The 18869-nt window shown below is 32.1% G+C and overlaps 2 protein-coding genes across 3 annotated transcripts; one reads left to right on the top strand and one right to left on the bottom strand.

Annotated features, from left to right (window-relative positions):
* Positions 1-1795: 1795 nt before the first annotated feature.
* LOC133662161 (large ribosomal subunit protein mL46-like) lies at positions 1796-8781 on the bottom strand. 2 transcript variants are annotated; one of them, XM_062065900.1, is made up of 5 exons: positions 8624-8723; positions 8482-8547; positions 2470-2671; positions 2226-2396; positions 1796-2154 (listed from the first exon to the last, which is right to left on the bottom strand). In XM_062065900.1, exons 3-5 carry the CDS (start codon positions 2669-2671, stop codon positions 1913-1915), a joined length of 615 nt encoding a protein of 204 aa, XP_061921884.1. In that variant the 5' UTR covers positions 8482-8547; positions 8624-8723; the 3' UTR covers positions 1796-1912. The 2 variants fall into 2 exon arrangements, with proteins under 2 accessions (XP_061921884.1, XP_061921875.1); XM_062065891.1 differs by having other exon boundaries at positions 8482-8781.
* Positions 8782-10371: 1590 nt separating this feature from the next.
* On the top strand, positions 10372-18316 carry LOC133629841 (small ribosomal subunit protein uS11m-like). The gene is made up of 6 exons (XM_062020890.1): positions 10372-10626; positions 10744-10827; positions 13373-13471; positions 13539-13668; positions 13756-13821; positions 18062-18316. Exons 1-6 carry the CDS (start codon positions 10538-10540, stop codon positions 18167-18169), a joined length of 576 nt encoding a protein of 191 aa, XP_061876874.1. The 5' UTR covers positions 10372-10537; the 3' UTR covers positions 18170-18316.
* Positions 18317-18869: the final 553 nt, after the last annotated feature.

The raw sequence follows: 18869 nt of genomic DNA, 5'->3' as shown, positions 1-18869 counted from the left end.
CAAACAAGAGTAATTTCATTTAGGTGATGCAGAAAAAAGTGAATGTGAGTGGAACCCATTCTTGGCGGCCACTTCATTAGGTACACCTACCTACACACTGAAGATCCACGGATTTATTGTCATTGTAAAAAAAAAAAAAAAAAATCACCAACCAACGCTAGAGATGTACGGAGCCCCGGCCTAAAGGGACATGGGGGGAAAAGAAAATTTTTTATTATTTTTTTCATTTATTTTTTTTAGACATGTTTCTCGTGCGCACGAGAAACTTTTTATAAAGTTATAAAAAAAATTTAAAAAATTATAATTGTTTTTTCTTTTTTAAGACATGTGAGCACGAGATACATGTCTAAAAAAATGTTTTTTAAATTTATTTTTTAAAAATACAATTTTTTTTTTGATATGTATCTCATGCTCACGAGAAACTTTTTATAGTTATAAAAAAAAAAAAAATTATAATTTTTTTTTTTTTTAGACATGTATCTTGTGCACACGAGAAACTTTTTATAAAGTTAGAAAAAAAAATTGTAATTTTTTAGACATGTATCTCGTGCGCATGAGAAACTTTTTATAAAGTTATAAAAAAAAAAAAAATGTATAATTTATTTTTTTATTTATTGTTTTAGACATGTTTCTCATGCGCACGAGAAACTTTTTATAAAGTTATAAAAAAAATATAAAAAATTATAATTGTTTTTTCTTTTTTAAGACATGTGATCACGAGATACGTGTAAAAAAAAATTTTAAAATACAATTTTTTTTGACAGTATCTCATGCTCACGAGAAACTTTTTATAAAGTTATAAAAATAAAAAAAACATTTTTATAATTTTTTTTTTTTTAGACATGTATCTTGTGCACACGAGAAACTTTTTAAAAAGTTAGAAAAAAAATTTTTTTCTTTTTTTTTGACATGTATCTCGTGCGCACGAGAAACTTTTTATAAAGTTATAAAAAAAAAAAAGTATAATTGTTTTATTTTTTTAGACATGTATCTCGTGCGCACTTGAAACTTTTTATAAAGTTATAAAAAAAAATTTTTTATTATTTATTTATTGTTTTAGACATGTCTAAAAAATAAATAAATAAAAAATTATATTAAAAATTTTTGTATTTTTTTTTACAACTTTATAAAAAGTTTCTCGTGCACAAAAAAAAGGTATAATTGTTTTATTTTTTTAGACATGTATCTCGTGAGCATGAGAAACTTTCTCGTGCGCACTTGAAACTTTTTATAAAGTTATAACAAAAAATTTAAAAAATTTATAATTTATTTTATTATTTATTGTTTTAGACATGTATCTCGTGCGCACGAGATTCATGTCTAAAAAGTAAAAAATAAAAAATTATTAAAAATTTTTTTTTTTTACAACTTTATAAAAAGTTGTAAAAAAAAATAAAAAATGTATAATTGTTTTATTTTTTTAGACATGTATCTCGTGCGCATGAGAAACTTTCTAGTGCGCACTTGAAACTTTTTATAAAGTTATAAAAAAAAAATGTTATAATTTATTTATTTATTTATTGTTTTAGACATGTATCTCGTGCGCACTTGAAACTTTTTATAAAGTTATAAAAAAAAAAAAAGTATAATTTATTTATTTATTGTTTTAGACATGTATCTCGTGCGCACGACATACATGTCTAAAACAATAAATAAATAAAAAATTATATAAAAAAAATTTTTATTTTTTTTTACAACTTTATAAAGTTGTAAAAGTTGATACATGTCTAAAAAATAAATAAATTTTTAAAAAATTATAATTAAAAAAAAATATTTTTTTATAACTTTAGTTTCAAGTTTCAAGTGCGCACGAGAAAGTTTCTCAAAAAATAAAATAAAATTAATAAATTATAAAAAAAATAGTTTTCCCCCATGTCCCTTTAGGGGCTCCGTAGAGATGTGCCGGCGTGCGTCACAGGCCGAGCAGGAAGCGCTCCACCTTGGTGGCGTAGGCCGGCTTGAGGAAGCGCTGCAGTTCGTCTTTCCTCAGCCACATGAGGGCGGGGCTTGGCGGCGCCGGGGCGGCGCCGAGGACGGCTTTGAAGAAGAAGATCTTGAACCCCAGCGAGGTGTCGGTCCTGGCGGCTCTGGGCAGCTTGTACTTGTACACGCCGCAGGGGGCGTTGCCCAGGAAGGTGGCCTCGGGAGCGGCGTCTGAGAGAAGACGGCTGTCAATCATCACGGATCAAAAAAAGAAAAAGATGGTTGCTGTGTTGTGTAAATACCTGGCAGGGAGGCGAGCGCTCTCTCGGCCGTGCCCCGCAGGGTCTCTCCTTCCCGCCACTCGGCCTGAGGGAGCGTCCACAGCTTCTTGCCCCCCGCCTGCTGCTCGGACACCAGGACCAGGGAGTCCGCCAGGCGCCGCCGCGCCGAGGTCAGGTCCTTATCCGCCTCGGCTGCGGACACACAAATATCGGCCACCGTTGCTTAGCGACGCACGAAGTGTCACGGGAGTAGGAAGCCACTGACCGTGGACCCTGGCCGCCGGCTGGAAGCTCTTCAGCTTCTGCTCCCACGCGTCCTCCAGGTCCTGGGTGAGCACGATCTCCTGGTCCTTGCGGTAGTCCTCCTCGTCGGAGTCGTAGCCGTCCGTCTGCATGCGCCGCAGTCGCTCCGCGTCGTCCTGCAGCCGCAGCTCGTGCTCCGACAGGATGCTCGTCTCCAGCTCCATCTGACCACACACACACGCCATCGTGACAACTTCTTCTTCTAACACTTTTTCTGCCGGCTTGCATACCGCCACCTACTGTACCCACAGTATGTAGCACGGCCTCATTAGGCATATATTCTTATAGTACTACTACTACGACTACTGCTAATACGACTCCGACTACTACTACTACTACTACTACTACGAGGGAATAATGAACAACAAATCAATGATTAAAGTGACAAGATGACCATCCTGACATATGACAACAACTTACATGTATGACCCAGTAACCATGCAGCATCTACTACTACTACTACGACAACGACTACTACTACTACTACTACTACTACTACAAGGGAATAATGAACAACAAATCAATGATTAAAGTGACAAGATGACCATCCTGACATATGACAACAACTTACATGTATGACCCAGTAACCATGCAGCATCTACTACTACTACTACGACAACGACTACTACTACTACTACTACTACTACTACGAGGGAATAATGAACAACAAATCAATGATTAAAGTGACAAGATGACCATCCTGACATATGACAACAACTTACATGTATGACCCAGTAACCATGCAGCATCTACTACTACTACTACGACAACGACTACTACTACTACTACTACTACTACTACAAGGGAATAATGAACAACAAATCAATGATTAAAGTGACAAGATGACCATCCTGACATATGACAACAACTTACATGTATGACCCAGTAACCATGCAGCATCTACTACTACTACTACGACAACGACTACTACTACTACTACTACTACTACTACGAGGGAATAATGAACAACAAATCAATGATTAAAGTGACAAGATGACCATCCTGACATATGACAACAACTTACATGTATGACCCAGTAACCATGCAGCATCTACTACTACTACTACGACAACGACTACTACTACTACTACTACTACTACTACAAGGGAATAATGAACAACAAATCAATGATTAAAGTGACAAGATGAGCGCTCAGCCATCCTGACATATGACAACAACTTACATGTATGACCTAGTAACCATGCAGCATCTACTACTACTACGACGACTACTACTACTACTACTACTACGAGGGAATAATGAACAACAAATCAATGATTAAAGTGACAAGATGAGCGCTCAGTCATCCTGACATATGACAACAACTTACATGTATGACCTAGTTACCATGCAGCATCTACTACTACTACTACTACGACAACGACTACTACTACTACTACTACTACTACAAGGAAATAATGAACAACAAATCAATGATTAAAGTGACAAGATGAGCGCTCAGCCATCCTGACATATGACAACAACTTACATGTATGACCTAGTAACCTTGCAGCATCTACTACTACTACTACTACTACTACTACTACTACTACTACTACAAGGGAATAATGAACAACAAATCAATGATTAAAGTGACAAGATGAGCGCTCAGCCATCCTGACATATGACAACAACTTACATGTATGACTTAGTAACCATGCAGCATCTACTACTACGACAACGACTACTACTACTACTACTACTATCTTAAAAACATACTTTTATTCCATGGCTTTTAACACTGAGTGATATCCATCCTGCAATGGTGCCCCATAATACACCTGCTGTGAACCTGTTTTTATCTTTTTGTGTTTTATTTATTTTATTTTATTTATTTATTTTGTATCGTGTTCTGTTTGTGTTGTGTTGTGTTTGCTCGGTTCTCGTATTATCTTTTAACCTGCCCATTGTACAGCACTTTGGCTACCCCTGTGGTAAATTTTAAATGTGCTTTATAAATAAAGTTGATTTGATTTGATTTGATACTACTACAAGGGAATAATGAACAACAAATCAATGATTAAAGTGACAAGATAAAGTTGATTTGATTTGATTTGATACTACTACGAGGGAATAATGAACAACAAATCAATGATTAAAGTGACAAGATAAAGTTGATTTGATTTGATTTGATACTACTACGAGGGAATAATGAACAACAAATCAATGATTAAAGTGACAAGATAAAGTTGATTTGATTTGATTTGATACTATTACGAGGGAATAATGAACAACAAATCAATGATTAAAGTGACAAGATAAAGTTGATTTTATTTGATTTGATACTACTACGAGGGAATAATGAACGACAAATCAATGATTAAAGTGACAAGATGAGCGCTCGGCCATCCTGACATATGACAACAACTTACATGTATGACCTAGTTCATATATTCTCAAGAATCACTTTTATACACAGTGTTCCTGTTCAAACTGTGTGTAATGTCGTGTTGTCCCGGTACCAAGATGTATTTTGATACTTTTCTAAATAAAGGGGAACCACAAAAAATGGCATTATTGGCTTTATTTTAACACAAAAATGTTAGGGTACATTAAACACATGTTTCTTATTGCAATTTAGATAAATAAAATAGTGAACATACTGGACAACTTGTCTTTTAGTTAGGGGTGGAACGGTACACAAAAATTTCGGTTCGGTACGTACTTCGGTTTAGAGGTCACGGTTCGGTTCATTTTCGGTTCAGTAAGAAAACAACAATATATACATTTTTGGGTTATTCATTTACCAAATTTGCAAAATCTTCCATCAAAAATATTTTTCTTAGTGGAATATTTGATGCGAAGTAATGGGAACCTTGGATAGGTCAATAATACATAATAACATTGATTTTGATTCAATATTATGTTTTGAGCAATGACAGTTTCAAAGACAAAAGAAACAGTTTTGTTTTATTAGTCAACATTGCAACTTTTTCTAAATTACATTTAACCTTTAAGATTTTTATTTCACTTTTGTTATGTTTTTGTTTATTTTAATAGTATTTTTAGAATGTGCCGTGGGCCTTTAAAACATTAGCTGTAGGCCGCAAATGGCCTCCGGGTCACACTTTTGCTATAGATAATAAAAAATTAAATGTGATAAATCTATGGATACAAAGCAGAGCCTGGCGACGCATGCGCGTTAATCGTAACTCTCTCTCTCTCTCTGTCTCTGCCCCTCCCTCACCAATGCTGCTGCACGCACCATTTGTTTTGTTTTTAACCCCTTCTTAACCCTGAACGTACATTGAAAATACACGCAACCCTAACTCAAAATGCCGGACATTTGAGGTATTTAAGAAACTCCGCCCTGACAGATCCGCAAAAAAGGACATGTTCGGTGAAAATAGGACGTATGGTCTGTGTATCCTAGCCCGTTAGCTGCTAGCATGCCGTGTGTTGTGCCTCGGTGTGCATTGTTTACACAACGTGCGTTACGCTACTTAATATGTCCGTGTGGAAACTCGTTCGGTACACCTCCGAACCGAACCGGAACCCCCGTACTGAAATGGTTCAATACAAATACACGTACCGTTACACCCGTATGTGTAATGTAGTGTTGTCCCGATACCAATATTTTGGTACCGGTACCAAAATGTATTTTGATACTTTTCTAATTACTGGCTTTATTTTAACAAAAAAAATCTTAGGGTACATTAAACATATGTTTATTATTGCAATTTAGTCCTTAAATAAAATAGTGAACATACTACACAATTTGTCTTTTAGTAGTAAGTAAACAAACAAAGACTCCTAGATAGTCTGCTGACGTATGCAGTAACATATTGTGTCATTTATACACCTATTATTTTGTCGCTGGGTTATAAACAAAAAAATATTTTGACATTTAGGGCCGACAACAAACATATGATGTATGTAAATATGATGTAATGGATAGGAATGTCTGATGCTGGATGTCAATAAAAATTAAATGAAAAAAAAATGAAACTTATTAAATAGAGTTATACATTATTTAATTTTATGGCTTTTAAATTGACTTGAGCCATGTGGTCCTCTGTGTCTTATTGTTTTATTCTATTTGATTTATTAGTTTTTACTTAAGAGTGTTTTTAATTATTATTTTATTTTCATTATTAATGTTTATTTCATCTATTATTTTAAATGATTTTAATTGAGTTACGTTGTATTATTTTTATGTGCAGCACTTTGGAAACATGATCTATTAGTTTCTACATATTAGAGAGTTTTTAATTATTATCTTTTTATTATTATTGTATTATTAATTTTAATTTGTATCTATTATTTTTAAATGATTTAAACTGAGTTACGTTGTATTATTTTTATGTGCGACTCTTTGGAAACATGATTTATTAGTTTCTACTTATTAGGGAGTTTTTAATTATTAGCTTTTTATTCTTATTTTATTTTCATTATACTTTTTTTTTTAATCTATTATTTTTAAATGATTTTAATTGAGTTACGTTGTATTATTTTATGTGCAGCACTTTGGAAACATGATTTATTAGTTTTCTTAATTATTATCTTTTTATTCTTAAGTTTATTTTCATTATTAATTTTAATGTTATTTATTATATTTAAATGATTTTAATTGAGTTACGTTGTATTATTTTTAAGTGCAGCACTTTGGAAACATGATTTATTAGTTTTTACTTATTAGAATGTTCTTAATTATTATCTTTTTATTCTTAAGTTTATTTTCATCATTAATTGTAATGTTATCTATTATTTTTAAATGATTTTAATTGAGTTACGTTGTATTATTTTTATGTGCGGCACTTTGGAAACATGATTTATTAGTTTTTACTTAGTAGAGAGTTTTTAATTCTTATCTTTTTATTATTAGTTTTTTTTAAATTATTAATTTTATCTATTTTTATGTGCGGCACTTTGGTAACATGATTTATTAGTTTTAACTTTTTAGAGTTTTTAATTCTTATCTTTTTATTATTTTATACTTTTCATTATTAATTTTAATTTGTATCTATTATTTTTAAATGATTTAAATAGATTTACGTTGTATTATTTTTATGTGCGGCACTTTGGAAACATGATTCATTAGTTTCTACTTATTAGAGAGTTTTTAATTATTAGCTTTTTATTCTTATTTTATTTTCATTATGAATTTTTATTTTATCTATTATTTTTAAATGATTATAATTGAGTTACGTTGTATTATTTTTATGTGCGGCACTTTGGAAACATGATTTATTAGTTTCTACTAATTAGAGCGTTTTTAATTTTTTTTTTCATTATTAATTGTATCTATTATTTTTAAATGATTTTAATTGAGTTACGTTGTATTATTTTTATGTGCGGCACTTTGAAAACATGATTTATTAGTTTTAACTTATTAAGAGTTTTTAATTCTTATCTTATTATTATTCATTTTAATTTCATCTATTATTTTTTACATGATTTAAATTGAGTTACGTTGTATTATTTTTATGTGCAGCACTTTGGAAACATGGTTTTATTAGATTTTACTTAGTACAAAGTTTTTAATTCTTATCTTTTAATTATTTTTTTCATTATTAATTGTATCTATTATTTTTTAATTATTTTAATTGAGTTACGTTGTATTATTTTTAAGTGCGGCACTTTGGAAACACGATTTATTAGTTTCTACATATTAGAGCGTTTTTAAATTTTTTTTCATTATTAATTCTATCTACTATTTTTAAATGATTTTAATTGAGTTACGTTGTATTATTAGTATGTGCGGCACTTTGGAAACAGTTAATTAATAGTGCTGTTTGCTATATTGTATAAATAAAGTGGATTTTTATTTGAGCGTTTAGTCGCCGCCATTGTTATGTGACGTCACACTACTGCTTTCCTGTGCTACGTTCCATGACACTGGGAAGTTTGAAGCTCGTGGAAGGTGTCTGAGCAGGAACCAAATCCTACAACTAATGAATAATGATGACTAATGAATAATGATTGTAGGAACGTGTAATTGTATTAATTATCATGTGGTGTAGGACAAACGCACCTCCTGCAACAAGCGTCCAAACTGCAGCTCGATGGGATTGGGGTCGGCCGAAATGACGGGCAGCCTCTGCAAACACACCGCGGCCATCAGAGTCCACGGAGAACGTTGCTTTTCCGTCACTATTTGGGTATGTAAGCCCGACCTGCGAAGGCTAGTGTCGGTGGAAAGCTGACAGAAGACACATTTTCCGGCTGGCGAGCCCCTAAAACGGGAAATATAATACAGCAGAGGCCGACATGCCGTCCTCCCATAGGGAACCGCCATTTTCTTCTGTGGCGTTCAGTGTCACTACACAAAAAACATCCCTTTCGACGATACTATAAACACCCGATTAAAAACGACAATTCCCAACACATTTCATTCGAAATACACAAACATAACATAATATTCCAACCAAAAATCACGTAACTCAATTTTCAAACATTTTAAAGCGCTACCATAACAATTATAAAGTCGCCGCTTGGAAATATACGAGCCCCTGAATGCATCAAGCATTCTGACGTCGTATTTTTTGTTATTAATGATTTAAATGATCAGTTCGGAATTGTATTTTACCTTCTAAAAAAAATGAAAATAAAATAAATGTATAATTTAATTTGAAATAGGAAGTGTTCTGGTCTTCAAATTAAGGTGTGGGTTCCTGCTTAAAAAAAATAAAAAATAAATTAAAACATGAATAACAAATAAGCCAAAAACAGCAATAAAGATAAAAATTAAGATTTTAATTAGAATATTTAAAAATCTAAACATTTATTATAGGTAAAAACAAAACACTAAAATAAATGTAAAGTTTTTTATTTAAAACATTAATAAAAATTAAAAGCAGATTTGGGGGGGAATTGTTGTGACACAGAATGTTTGAATTTGTAGCAGTTTTTTCACAAAGTTACGGTAAAAGCTGGAATAATTTTGAGGCTTATTTAATTTTCAGTAGCCCATCCATCCATCCATTTTCTACCGCTTGTCCCTTTCGAGGTCGCGGGGGGTGCTGGAGCCTATCTCAGTATCATTAAGCTAAAAAAAAACAAATAAAATCAGAAACAAAACCTAAAATAAAAATGCAATTGAAAATACAAATAAAGTAAATAAAAAACACAATTTTTTTTGCGTTTTATTTGATTGTATGTTATTTATTATTACATTATATTTAGAATGTGCTAATGATAATTTCATTTGAGGTTTCATTTTATAATTGAATTTGACGTTTTGATTGATTGGTTGATTGAAACTTTTATTAGTGCATATTCCGTACAATTGACCACTAAACGGTAACTCCCGAATAACTTTTTCAACTTGTTTAAGTCGGGGTCCACAGGTATAAGTTTACCTGTATATCACAATAAAAAAATAGATAAAAAATTAAATTACAAATAAATAAAAAATGTAATTAAAACAAAGGAATAGAATAGAATAGATTGGTCCCTGGGGGAAATTCAGCACCACAGTTCACTCACAATATACAATAAACACTAAGGTATTTTTTTACATGTGAATAACATAAATACAGTCTATTATGCAGAAAACATCAAAACTGAGATTTTAATTAAAAATAAAAACATTTCATAAAATTAAATGAAAACAAAAATAAAAAAATAACAGGAATAAACATAAAAAATAACTAAATAAAGTAACTAAAATACCTAAATATTCAAACATTTTAAAGAGCGACCATAACAATTTTAGAGTCGACGCTTGGAAATACAGGAGTCCCTGAATGCATCAAGCATACCCACAATGCCTTGCCATAAACGGAATAGTCCACTCTAACAAACAGGAGGGGGGGGGGGGTTATTTACTAGTCATGTTTTTTGTTTTATTTTTAAGCATGAACCGGCCTGTTTAAAACATGTGTTCATTGTGATAGAATTATATATTAAATTATTTTATATATTTGATGGAAAAAATAATATGGGACAGTAGGAATAATAGTCGTGTTTTCAAGAACGCCCCCTCCCTAATCCAGGCTAATAGTAACTACCGCAGGAGTAGCATCGCAGTCAAAGTCACGTTTTATTTTGTATTTTTGTAAATATTCCCTGACCAATTCTTGTGTGATATGTTCAAATTAACTTGTGTGTTCGTTAACTCCCTGGGTAGCGTGTGCCGTCACGTCGCTGCCCCTCTCGCCGCCAACCGAGCCGCTTTGTAAGTAGTTAGCATGGCGAATGCTAACTTCCTAGCTAGTGTGTTACAAATGACAATGTCACGTGATTATTATTATTATTTTTAAAATATGTACAAATGTGAATTATATTTGTGTAGGAGGACGTTATGTAGCAGCGCTGTCAGACTACAAGAGACAGCACGGTCCAGCAAATACTCCACAGAAGACTCCAAAGAATTTAGGTGAGATTTTTGTTCCTGCCAATTGATATCTATCCATCCATTTTTCTACCGCTTGTCCCTTTCGGGGTCGCGGAGGGTGCTGGAGCCTATCTCAGCTTCATTCTATAATTATTATTATTATAAATAATAATAATTGTATCCATCCATCTTCTTCCGCTTATCCGAGGTTGGGTCGCGGGGGCAGCAGCCTAAGCAGGGAAGCCCAGACTTCCCTCTCCCCAGCCACTTCGTCCAGCTCCTCCCTGGGGATCCAGAGGCGTTCCCAGGCCAGCCGGGAGACATAGTCTATCCAACGTGTCCTGGGTCTTCCCCGTGGCCTCTTACCGGTCGGACGTGCCCTAAACACCTCCCTAGGGAGGCATTCGGGTGGCATCCTGACCAGATACCCGAACCACCTCACCTGGCTCCTCTCCATGTGGAGGATAATAATAATAATTGTATTATTATTATATATCAGACGATGCCTCTTTGTCAACACTTGCTTTGGGAAAATGTACTTCTTAAGACAAACTTAACGGCGTTAACAACATCCGTTAAATTCCTAGCTGCTAGGCACATTGTTTGATGGGATTGTCCCGTTTACTCTCTGTAAAGCACCAGTTCCATTGGCAGCAAAACAGGCCCAGTGCATAATACTACCACCACCATGCTTGACGGTAGGCATGGTGTTCCCGGGATTAAAGGCCTCACCTTTTCTCCTCCACACATATTGCCGGGTATTGTGGCCAAACAGCTCAATTTTTGTGTCGGTTTTTGTCACACCACATAACTTTCCTCCAGAAGACAGCCATGTCATTATGTTCTTTACAAGTGTTTGTAAACTTTTGACCACGGCTGTATTTGTGGCGTTGGTTTGCAGGGGGAAAAAGTGGTTGTAGGTACGTGACAATACATTTCTAATGCAAAATATTTCAAAGCAATTTGACATTTTATTGTATTTTTCTTCCAGGTTTAGATATTTTTTAAGTAAAATATTATTTTCATATTCAAATCTTATTTTTAAAAAAAATTATGTTCAGATTTTTTGTTAATTAAAATATTAAATTTTTGAATTTGAAACTTTTTTTTCATTTTATAATTTTTTTTTAAGGTTCAGATCTATTTAAAAAAAAAAATCAGTTCAGATATTTCTTTTTTTAATTAAAATATATATTTTTTCAGATTCAAATCTTATTTTGGACTTGTTTTTTTTAGATTAAAATGTTTATTTTTTTAATAAAAAAAAAATTCAGACTCAAATCTTATTTTTTAACATTTACTCTGTTTTTCAGGTTTAGACCTTTTTTAAAATTAAAATGTATTTTTTTAAAATTCATATATTATTTGTAAAATTGGTTTTAAGGTTCAGATCTTTCTTTTTTTTTATTAATAAAATATAATTTTTTTCAGATTCAGACTTTTTTTGACTTGTTTTTTTTAGATTAAAATGTTTATTTTTTTAAATAAAAAATAAATACATTCAGATTCAAATCTTATTTTTTACATTTACTCTGTTTTTCAGGTTTAGACCTTCTTTTTTAAAATTAAAATGTAATTTTTTGAAATTCATATATTATTTGTGAAATTGGTTTTAAGGTTCAGATCTTTCTTTTTTTATTATTAAAAAAATGTAATTTTTTTCAGATTCAGACTTTTTTTGACTTGTTTTTTTTAGATTAAAATGTTTATTTTTTTAATAAAAAATAAATAACTTCAGATTAAAATCTTATTTTTTTACATTTACTCTGTTTTTCAGGTGTAGACTTTTTAAAAAAAATTAAAATGTATTTTTTTCCGATTCATATATTATTTGTAAAATTGTTTTTAAGGTTCAGATCTTTCTTTTTTTTATTAATAAAATTTAATTTTTTTCAGATTCAGACTTTTGTCCCGAATTTACTGTGTAAAGCAAGTCCTCAACTGAGCCGAGCGTGTCATCATGTCAGACAAACGACAAAATATCAATATATATATCACGATAAGACACATAATCAATATCAATAAGAAAATGTGTTCAATAAAATCCATCCATTTTCTACCGCTTGTCCCTTTTGGGGTCGCGGGTGGTGCTGGAGCCTATCTCAGCTGCATTCGAGTAGGCGGGGTACACCCTGGACAAGTCGCCACCTCACCGCAGGGCCATTCGATAAAATGTTCAATATATATATTTTTTCTTCTACGGAAGAAACCGGAATGAGGTAAATATGGTTGCATGAACAAAGACTCGCAAACCGTGGGGGTGTGTGCGTGTGTGCCCAATTGTCTTGGGTGTGATGATGTAATGTTTTTTATAGACTGAGGCAGATCTGCAAAAGTTCGTCTCCAGGTGTCGTTGAGGAAGGTCAAAAGCGTCCATCATTGAGGTGTCCTCGGGGGTGTTTTTCAGAACAGCCTGGTCCTGTTTTCACAGCGTCAAGGCCACTCGAGGGAGTCAAATCGTAGATTAGGATGTTTGTTTTCCGCGAGCAGACAAAACAATGACTCGTCTGTTCTATTCGTCCATGCTGGGTGCTCTCAAATTCAATTCAATTTTCCTTCTAATCATGTTGTGGATTGGAACCCTCAGCCACGTCCCTCCGCTGCCTGGCCAGGACAGTCCGCTCAGGTGGGCAGGGAAGAAGTTTGAGGAGTTACCCATCGTGCACATCAAAGCCACGTACAACAAGTAATAACACTTGGCCCGTTCCATATTGTCTTCTGGAGCGTGCCTCACTCCCCGTGTCCTCCCGCAGTGTACAGATCCAGCTGACGGACTGCGACGGACAGTACATGGTGAGGACTTCCTGCGGGATGGAAGGTTTCAAGAACCGAAAGAAGGCCACGCCGGTCGCCGCTCAGACCACCGGCATGTCCGCCGCATCGGTAGCTCCCCTCGCCCGTCTTCGCAACCAAAGGTGAAACATCACTTCTAACGTGCTTTTTTTTCTTCTTCTTCTGGACTGCGAGTAGAAAGCCAACGCAAAGGGAGTGACGTTTGTGCGCGTGGTGGTCAAAGGTCTCGGCCCGGGACGTCTGGTGAGTACACACAACCTTAAGCGGGTGTCGTTTTAGTAACTTACCAGGAAAGGTATGGTTTTAATGTCATTGTAGTATTCTAAAATATGCTGCGATTTATTGCGTTTTATTGTTTTAAACAACCAATAAAAAGTCAGATTTTCAAAAATATATTTTTTAAAGCATTCTGTAAAATATCGTGGTCCTAGATTAAGAATTGTCAAGCATAACAATGTCTAATTATGAATTAAAAATATCAGCACCACAGTAGTATTGGCCACTAGAGGAGACCAGACCGATTCAGTATCGTGGCCGCTGATTGGCTCAGCCTCAGGAAGTGTACTGTATCGGATTAAAAGAGTGTAAATGTGACTTAATGGATGTTATTTCAGGTCTCGATGGTTATTATAATGTGGCAACATTTCTTCAGAAGGTTTTTGTGCTCCGGCTGTGTAAATATTTGATTTATGAAAAATAATGTCCTTCTTTGCGGAAATTCAATTACCGCGGTCGTTGATGGACAGCGATTATTGTTCAGGAATTGAGTTGTTGTAAGAAAGAAAATGGAAAAAGGGAGAAAAATGTGATATAATAATAATAGATTTTATTTGTAAAAAGCACTTTACATTGAGTAAACAACCTCAAAGTGCTGCAGTGTATTAAACGATAAATACAAATAAAAACTAGAACAGACAAATAGCTAAAACTAATATGCATATATCTGGGGAAAAAAAAAAAGAGGCTTTTTTAAAAAGAAGGGTTTTTAAGCCCTATTTTAAAAGCATCCACAGTCTGTGGTGCCCTCAGGTGGTCAGGGAGAGCGTTCCACAGATTTGGAGCGGCAGAACAGAAAGCCCGGTCTCCCATTGTTCGTAGCTTTGTCCTCGGACAATATGACAGAAGAAGAAATTTCATTATAATAAAGTTGGAATATTACATTAAAAAATGTCAATTTTATTATAAAATGTAACTTTTTTTATGAGGGTTTAATTTGTTTCTCTTCATTTTAGGACTGAATTGTAAAAAATAGACATTTTTTATTTTATCAGAATAAATTGTTAATAGATTTATTTATAAAAATAGTGGATTTTGTCGCAAAATATCTTAGTTTTATTAGAGCAGGTGTGTGATTTTTTGTAAAATATCTCTGTAAAAATATAAAAAAATATTTTGCGTTTTTCTTCGTTTTTTCCCGACCTACAATGTGTGTTCAAATCTTGATCCGTCATACCTGCCAACAACTACGGTTTACGGCTGCAGTGGTAAAAACTACGGTTTTCCATTAGACATTAACTTAAAAATCGAAGCTACGCAGCAAATTTCCCAGTAGCTTAGCTATTTTTAGGCCCCCAGACCCCCGGCTTATTTTCAGTCTTTTTCATTAAGTTCAAATCACATGCCGGTTAGAGTGAATATGTAATATTACAAGAAGTCAGGTTTTTACAAGATTAAAGTCAAATAATATTTAAAAAATTAATAATACATTAGTACGTATTAATTTTATGAGAATTTACTTTTCCCATAAAATTAGAACTAAACTACAAAATAAAAAATTTTGAGAAATTAGAACTAAACTACAAAATAAACATTTTTGAGAATAAATGTATAATATTACGGAAACATTTATTAAAAACAATTACCAGCAATAAAGAAGGGATGACTGTACAGGAGTTAAGTTGAATTAATTAAGAGAATATACACAAGAAGAAAAAAAGAAATGTAACTACAATAACATGGTAATATTACAGGAAAAATGACATTTTTAATAGAAGAAAGTAACTTAGAATTTTATGAGGTTTTATTTTTTCCCCCACATAAACTTAATAAAAAAAAGACAGTTTTATTTTTTCGGAACAAATTGGTGATATTTTCTTTTATGTAAAGTGATATTTTCGTAACACAGTATCCTAGTTTTATTAGAGTGACTTTGTAATACTACAAGAAGAAGTCATCTAAAAAATCATCTAATATTAAATAAAATTAAGAATACATTTGTACCTATTGATTTTATGAGAATTTACTTTTCTCGTAATATTAGTAATAAACTCCAAAATTATAATGAAATATTTTAATGAGAACAAAAACATTTTATTACCAAAAAATAATTACCAAAAATTAAGTTGTATTTCAAGATAATGTCGCAAAAATGCAATTATTGCAATTACAATTAACAGCAATAAACAAGGGATGATTGGTCAGGAGTTAAATTGTATTAATAAAGAGAATATACAAAAGTAGTAATAATAACAAAAAAGGAAATGTCATTAAAATAAAGATATATTACAGGAAAAATAACCATTTTAATATAATAAAATATTTATTAATTTGAGGGTTTATTTTTTCCATAATTTTAGGACTGAACTTAACAAAATACACACTTTTTTTTAACTTTATCAGAACAAATTTGTAATATTACAGATATTTGCTTTCATTTAAAGTGTTAATTTTGTAACACAATACCATGGTTTTATTCGAGTGAATTTGTAATGTTACGAAAAGTCAGAATTTTACAAGAATAAATGTCAATTATTAAATAAAATTAAGAATACATATGTGCGTATTGATTTTATGAGAATTTACTTTTTTCGTAATATTAGAACTAAACTCCAAAATAATAATAAAATATTTTAATGAGAATAAAAGAATGTTATTACCAAAAAAATTAATTACCAGGAATTAAGTTGTATTTCAAGATAATGTCGCAAAAATGCAATTATTGCAATTAGAATTAACAGCAATAAACAAGGGATGATTGGTCAGGAGTTACATTGTATTAATAAAGAGAATATACAAAAGTAGTAATAATAAGAAAAAAAGAAATGTCATTACAATAAAGATATATTACAGGAAAAATAACCATTTTAATATAATAAAATATTTATTAATTTGAGGGTTTATTTTTTCCATAATTTTAGGACTGAACTTAACAAAATACACACTTTTTTTTTACTTTATCAGAACTAATTTGTAATATTACAGATATTTGCTTTCATTTAAAGTGTTAATTTTGTAACACAATACCACGGTTTTATTAGAGTGAATTTGTAATGTTACGAAAAGTCAGAATTTTACAAGAATAAATGTCAATTATTAAATAAAATGAAGAATACATTTGTGCGTATTGATTTTATGAGAATTTACTTTTTCCGTAATATAAGAACTAAACTAAAAAATGTGTATTATCACAGAAGAATTTTAAATGTATTCAAAGTAGTATAATAAACACAAACAATTACCAAGAATTGAGTTGTATTACAAGATAATGTCGCGAGAATTCATTTCATGTCCGGAACCAATGAACAGCGATAAACAAGGGCTGATTGTACAAGTTGTATTAATAAATAGAATATACAAAAAGAGAGGAAAACATGTGATATGACAGAAGAATACCTTTCATTACAATAAAGCTGTTAATATTACAAAAACAATGACTATAAAGAAGTGAGTTGCTTTACAAGATAATGTAATTTTCAAATAATAAATAAATGATGACATTTCATTGAATTAGTTTGAGTTTTACGGAGTCCCTAAAGGGACATGGGGTAAATTTATTTTTTAATTTTATTTTATTTTTTTTAGACATTTATCTCGTGTAAAAAAAAAAAAAAAATATATATATATATATATATATATATATATATATTTTTTTTTTTTTTATATATAACTTTATAAAAAGTTTCTCGTGCGCACGAGATACATGTCTAAAAAAAAAAAAAAAAAAAAATTTTATTTTTATTTTTTTTATAACTTTATAAAAAGTCTAAAAAAAAAAAAAAATTATTATTAAAAAATAAATTTCCCCCATGTCACTTTAGGGGCTCCGTAGAGTTTTATGACAAACAAACTCTTCATTTTGTGAAGTATGATTTCAGCAAGAAAAGTTAGCAAGATAAAAGTATTAATGTAAAAAAACAAGGTATCCTGAGGCAAGACGTCAGTAAATTACAGCAGACTTCGGTTCTGTGCATCCCTCTTTTTTTGCAACATTTAATACAAAAGAAGAAGAAGGTAAGAAATATAAACAGGAAGTAACCCGGCATATTAGTTTTTACCTTACTTCTTTTTACACTTGCAAGAATGTAAATAAGCACCTGTCTTCGTTATTTTATTTCGACACTTGCATGATATCGGTAAAAAAGAACACAATAAAGAGTATTTCCTGTGCAAAAAAATCAGCGTCCATAGCCAGGATTTCATTGAAGCTAAGCGGCGCGGATTCGTCTTCTTGGCGTATTAACGAGCGGACGTGTCCTTCTTTCAGTCGGCCATCCAAGGTTTGACCATGGGCGGCCTGGAGGTGGTCTCCATCACCGACGACACCCCCGTGCCGCACAATGGCTGCCGACCTCGCAAAGCCAGGAGGGTATGATGATGATGATGGTGGATCAATAAACTTGCATGGTCAGTGCTATGATACCATGTGTTTTATTCAGGCTCACTCCATATCCACACAAAATAATGGACTTTTTTGACATCATCTGGATATAAATATGCAATATAAATGTTTATTTATCCACAGGGTGTGTTTATATGTGAGTTTCCCTTCCTTCAAGTCACGTGATCTACATTCACCTTATACAGGTGTTGATAAATATACTGTATCATATGCATACGCCACAAAAAACCAGTTGAGTTCAATGTACTGTCTGATACTAATATTAAACAATACAAATATATTTAAAGTAGTGCATTAAAAAGAAGAAAATATATTTTCAGTGTATATACATTTATATCTATATATATATATGTTATATTTAAAAAGTCTGATTATACATGTTCCTAAAGAATGGACACAAAATTGTTATATAATTCACAAATAAAATGGAGGAAAAAAAAGACAACTTAAATGTAATCAATATGAATACATATTTTCTTCTTTTTAGTTTAATGTCTTACTTTTATTATATTGGCATTTGAACAATACGAATATACTTTAAAGTACTGCATTTAAAAGAAGAAAATATATGTTCAGTACATATACATTTATACATGAATGTATTCCAAATAAAAATAAGTGCACACATTTTTTTGCAGGTTGAATAAAATTATGATTTTTTTGTAACAAATTT

The sequence above is a fragment of the Entelurus aequoreus genome, linkage group LG02 (genome assembly GCF_033978785.1).
Source record: "Entelurus aequoreus isolate RoL-2023_Sb linkage group LG02, RoL_Eaeq_v1.1, whole genome shotgun sequence".
NCBI classification, from domain to species: domain Eukaryota; kingdom Metazoa; phylum Chordata; class Actinopteri; order Syngnathiformes; family Syngnathidae; genus Entelurus; species Entelurus aequoreus.
Note: the sequence above shows the minus strand (reverse complement) of the source record. Positions and strands in the feature narration are given on the sequence as shown.

What these genes read in the sequence shown, in the direction of transcription:
- LOC133662161 (XM_062065891.1), bottom strand. Translation starts at nt 8,745, where the DNA reads ATGGCGGTTCCCTATGGGAGGACGGCATGTCGGCCTCTGCTGTATTAT. An exon ending in TTGGACGCTTGTTGCAGGAG is followed by an intron (nt 2,672 to 8,481) that starts GTGCGTTTGTCC and finishes GTGTGTGGTCAG; the next exon opens with ATGGAGCTGGAGACGAGCAT. An exon ending in AGCGCTCGCCTCCCTGCCAG is followed by an intron (nt 2,155 to 2,225) that starts GTATTTACACAA and finishes GTCTTCTCTCAG; the next exon opens with ACGCCGCTCCCGAGGCCACC.
- LOC133629841 (XM_062020890.1), top strand. Translation starts at nt 10,538, where the DNA reads ATGTTCAAATTAACTTGTGTGTTCGTTAACTCCCTGGGTAGCGTGTGC. An exon ending in GAAGACTCCAAAGAATTTAG is followed by an intron (nt 10,828 to 13,372) that starts GTGAGATTTTTG and finishes TGGAACCCTCAG; the next exon opens with CCACGTCCCTCCGCTGCCTG. An exon ending in GTCTCGGCCCGGGACGTCTG is followed by an intron (nt 13,822 to 18,061) that starts GTGAGTACACAC and finishes TCCTTCTTTCAG; the next exon opens with TCGGCCATCCAAGGTTTGAC.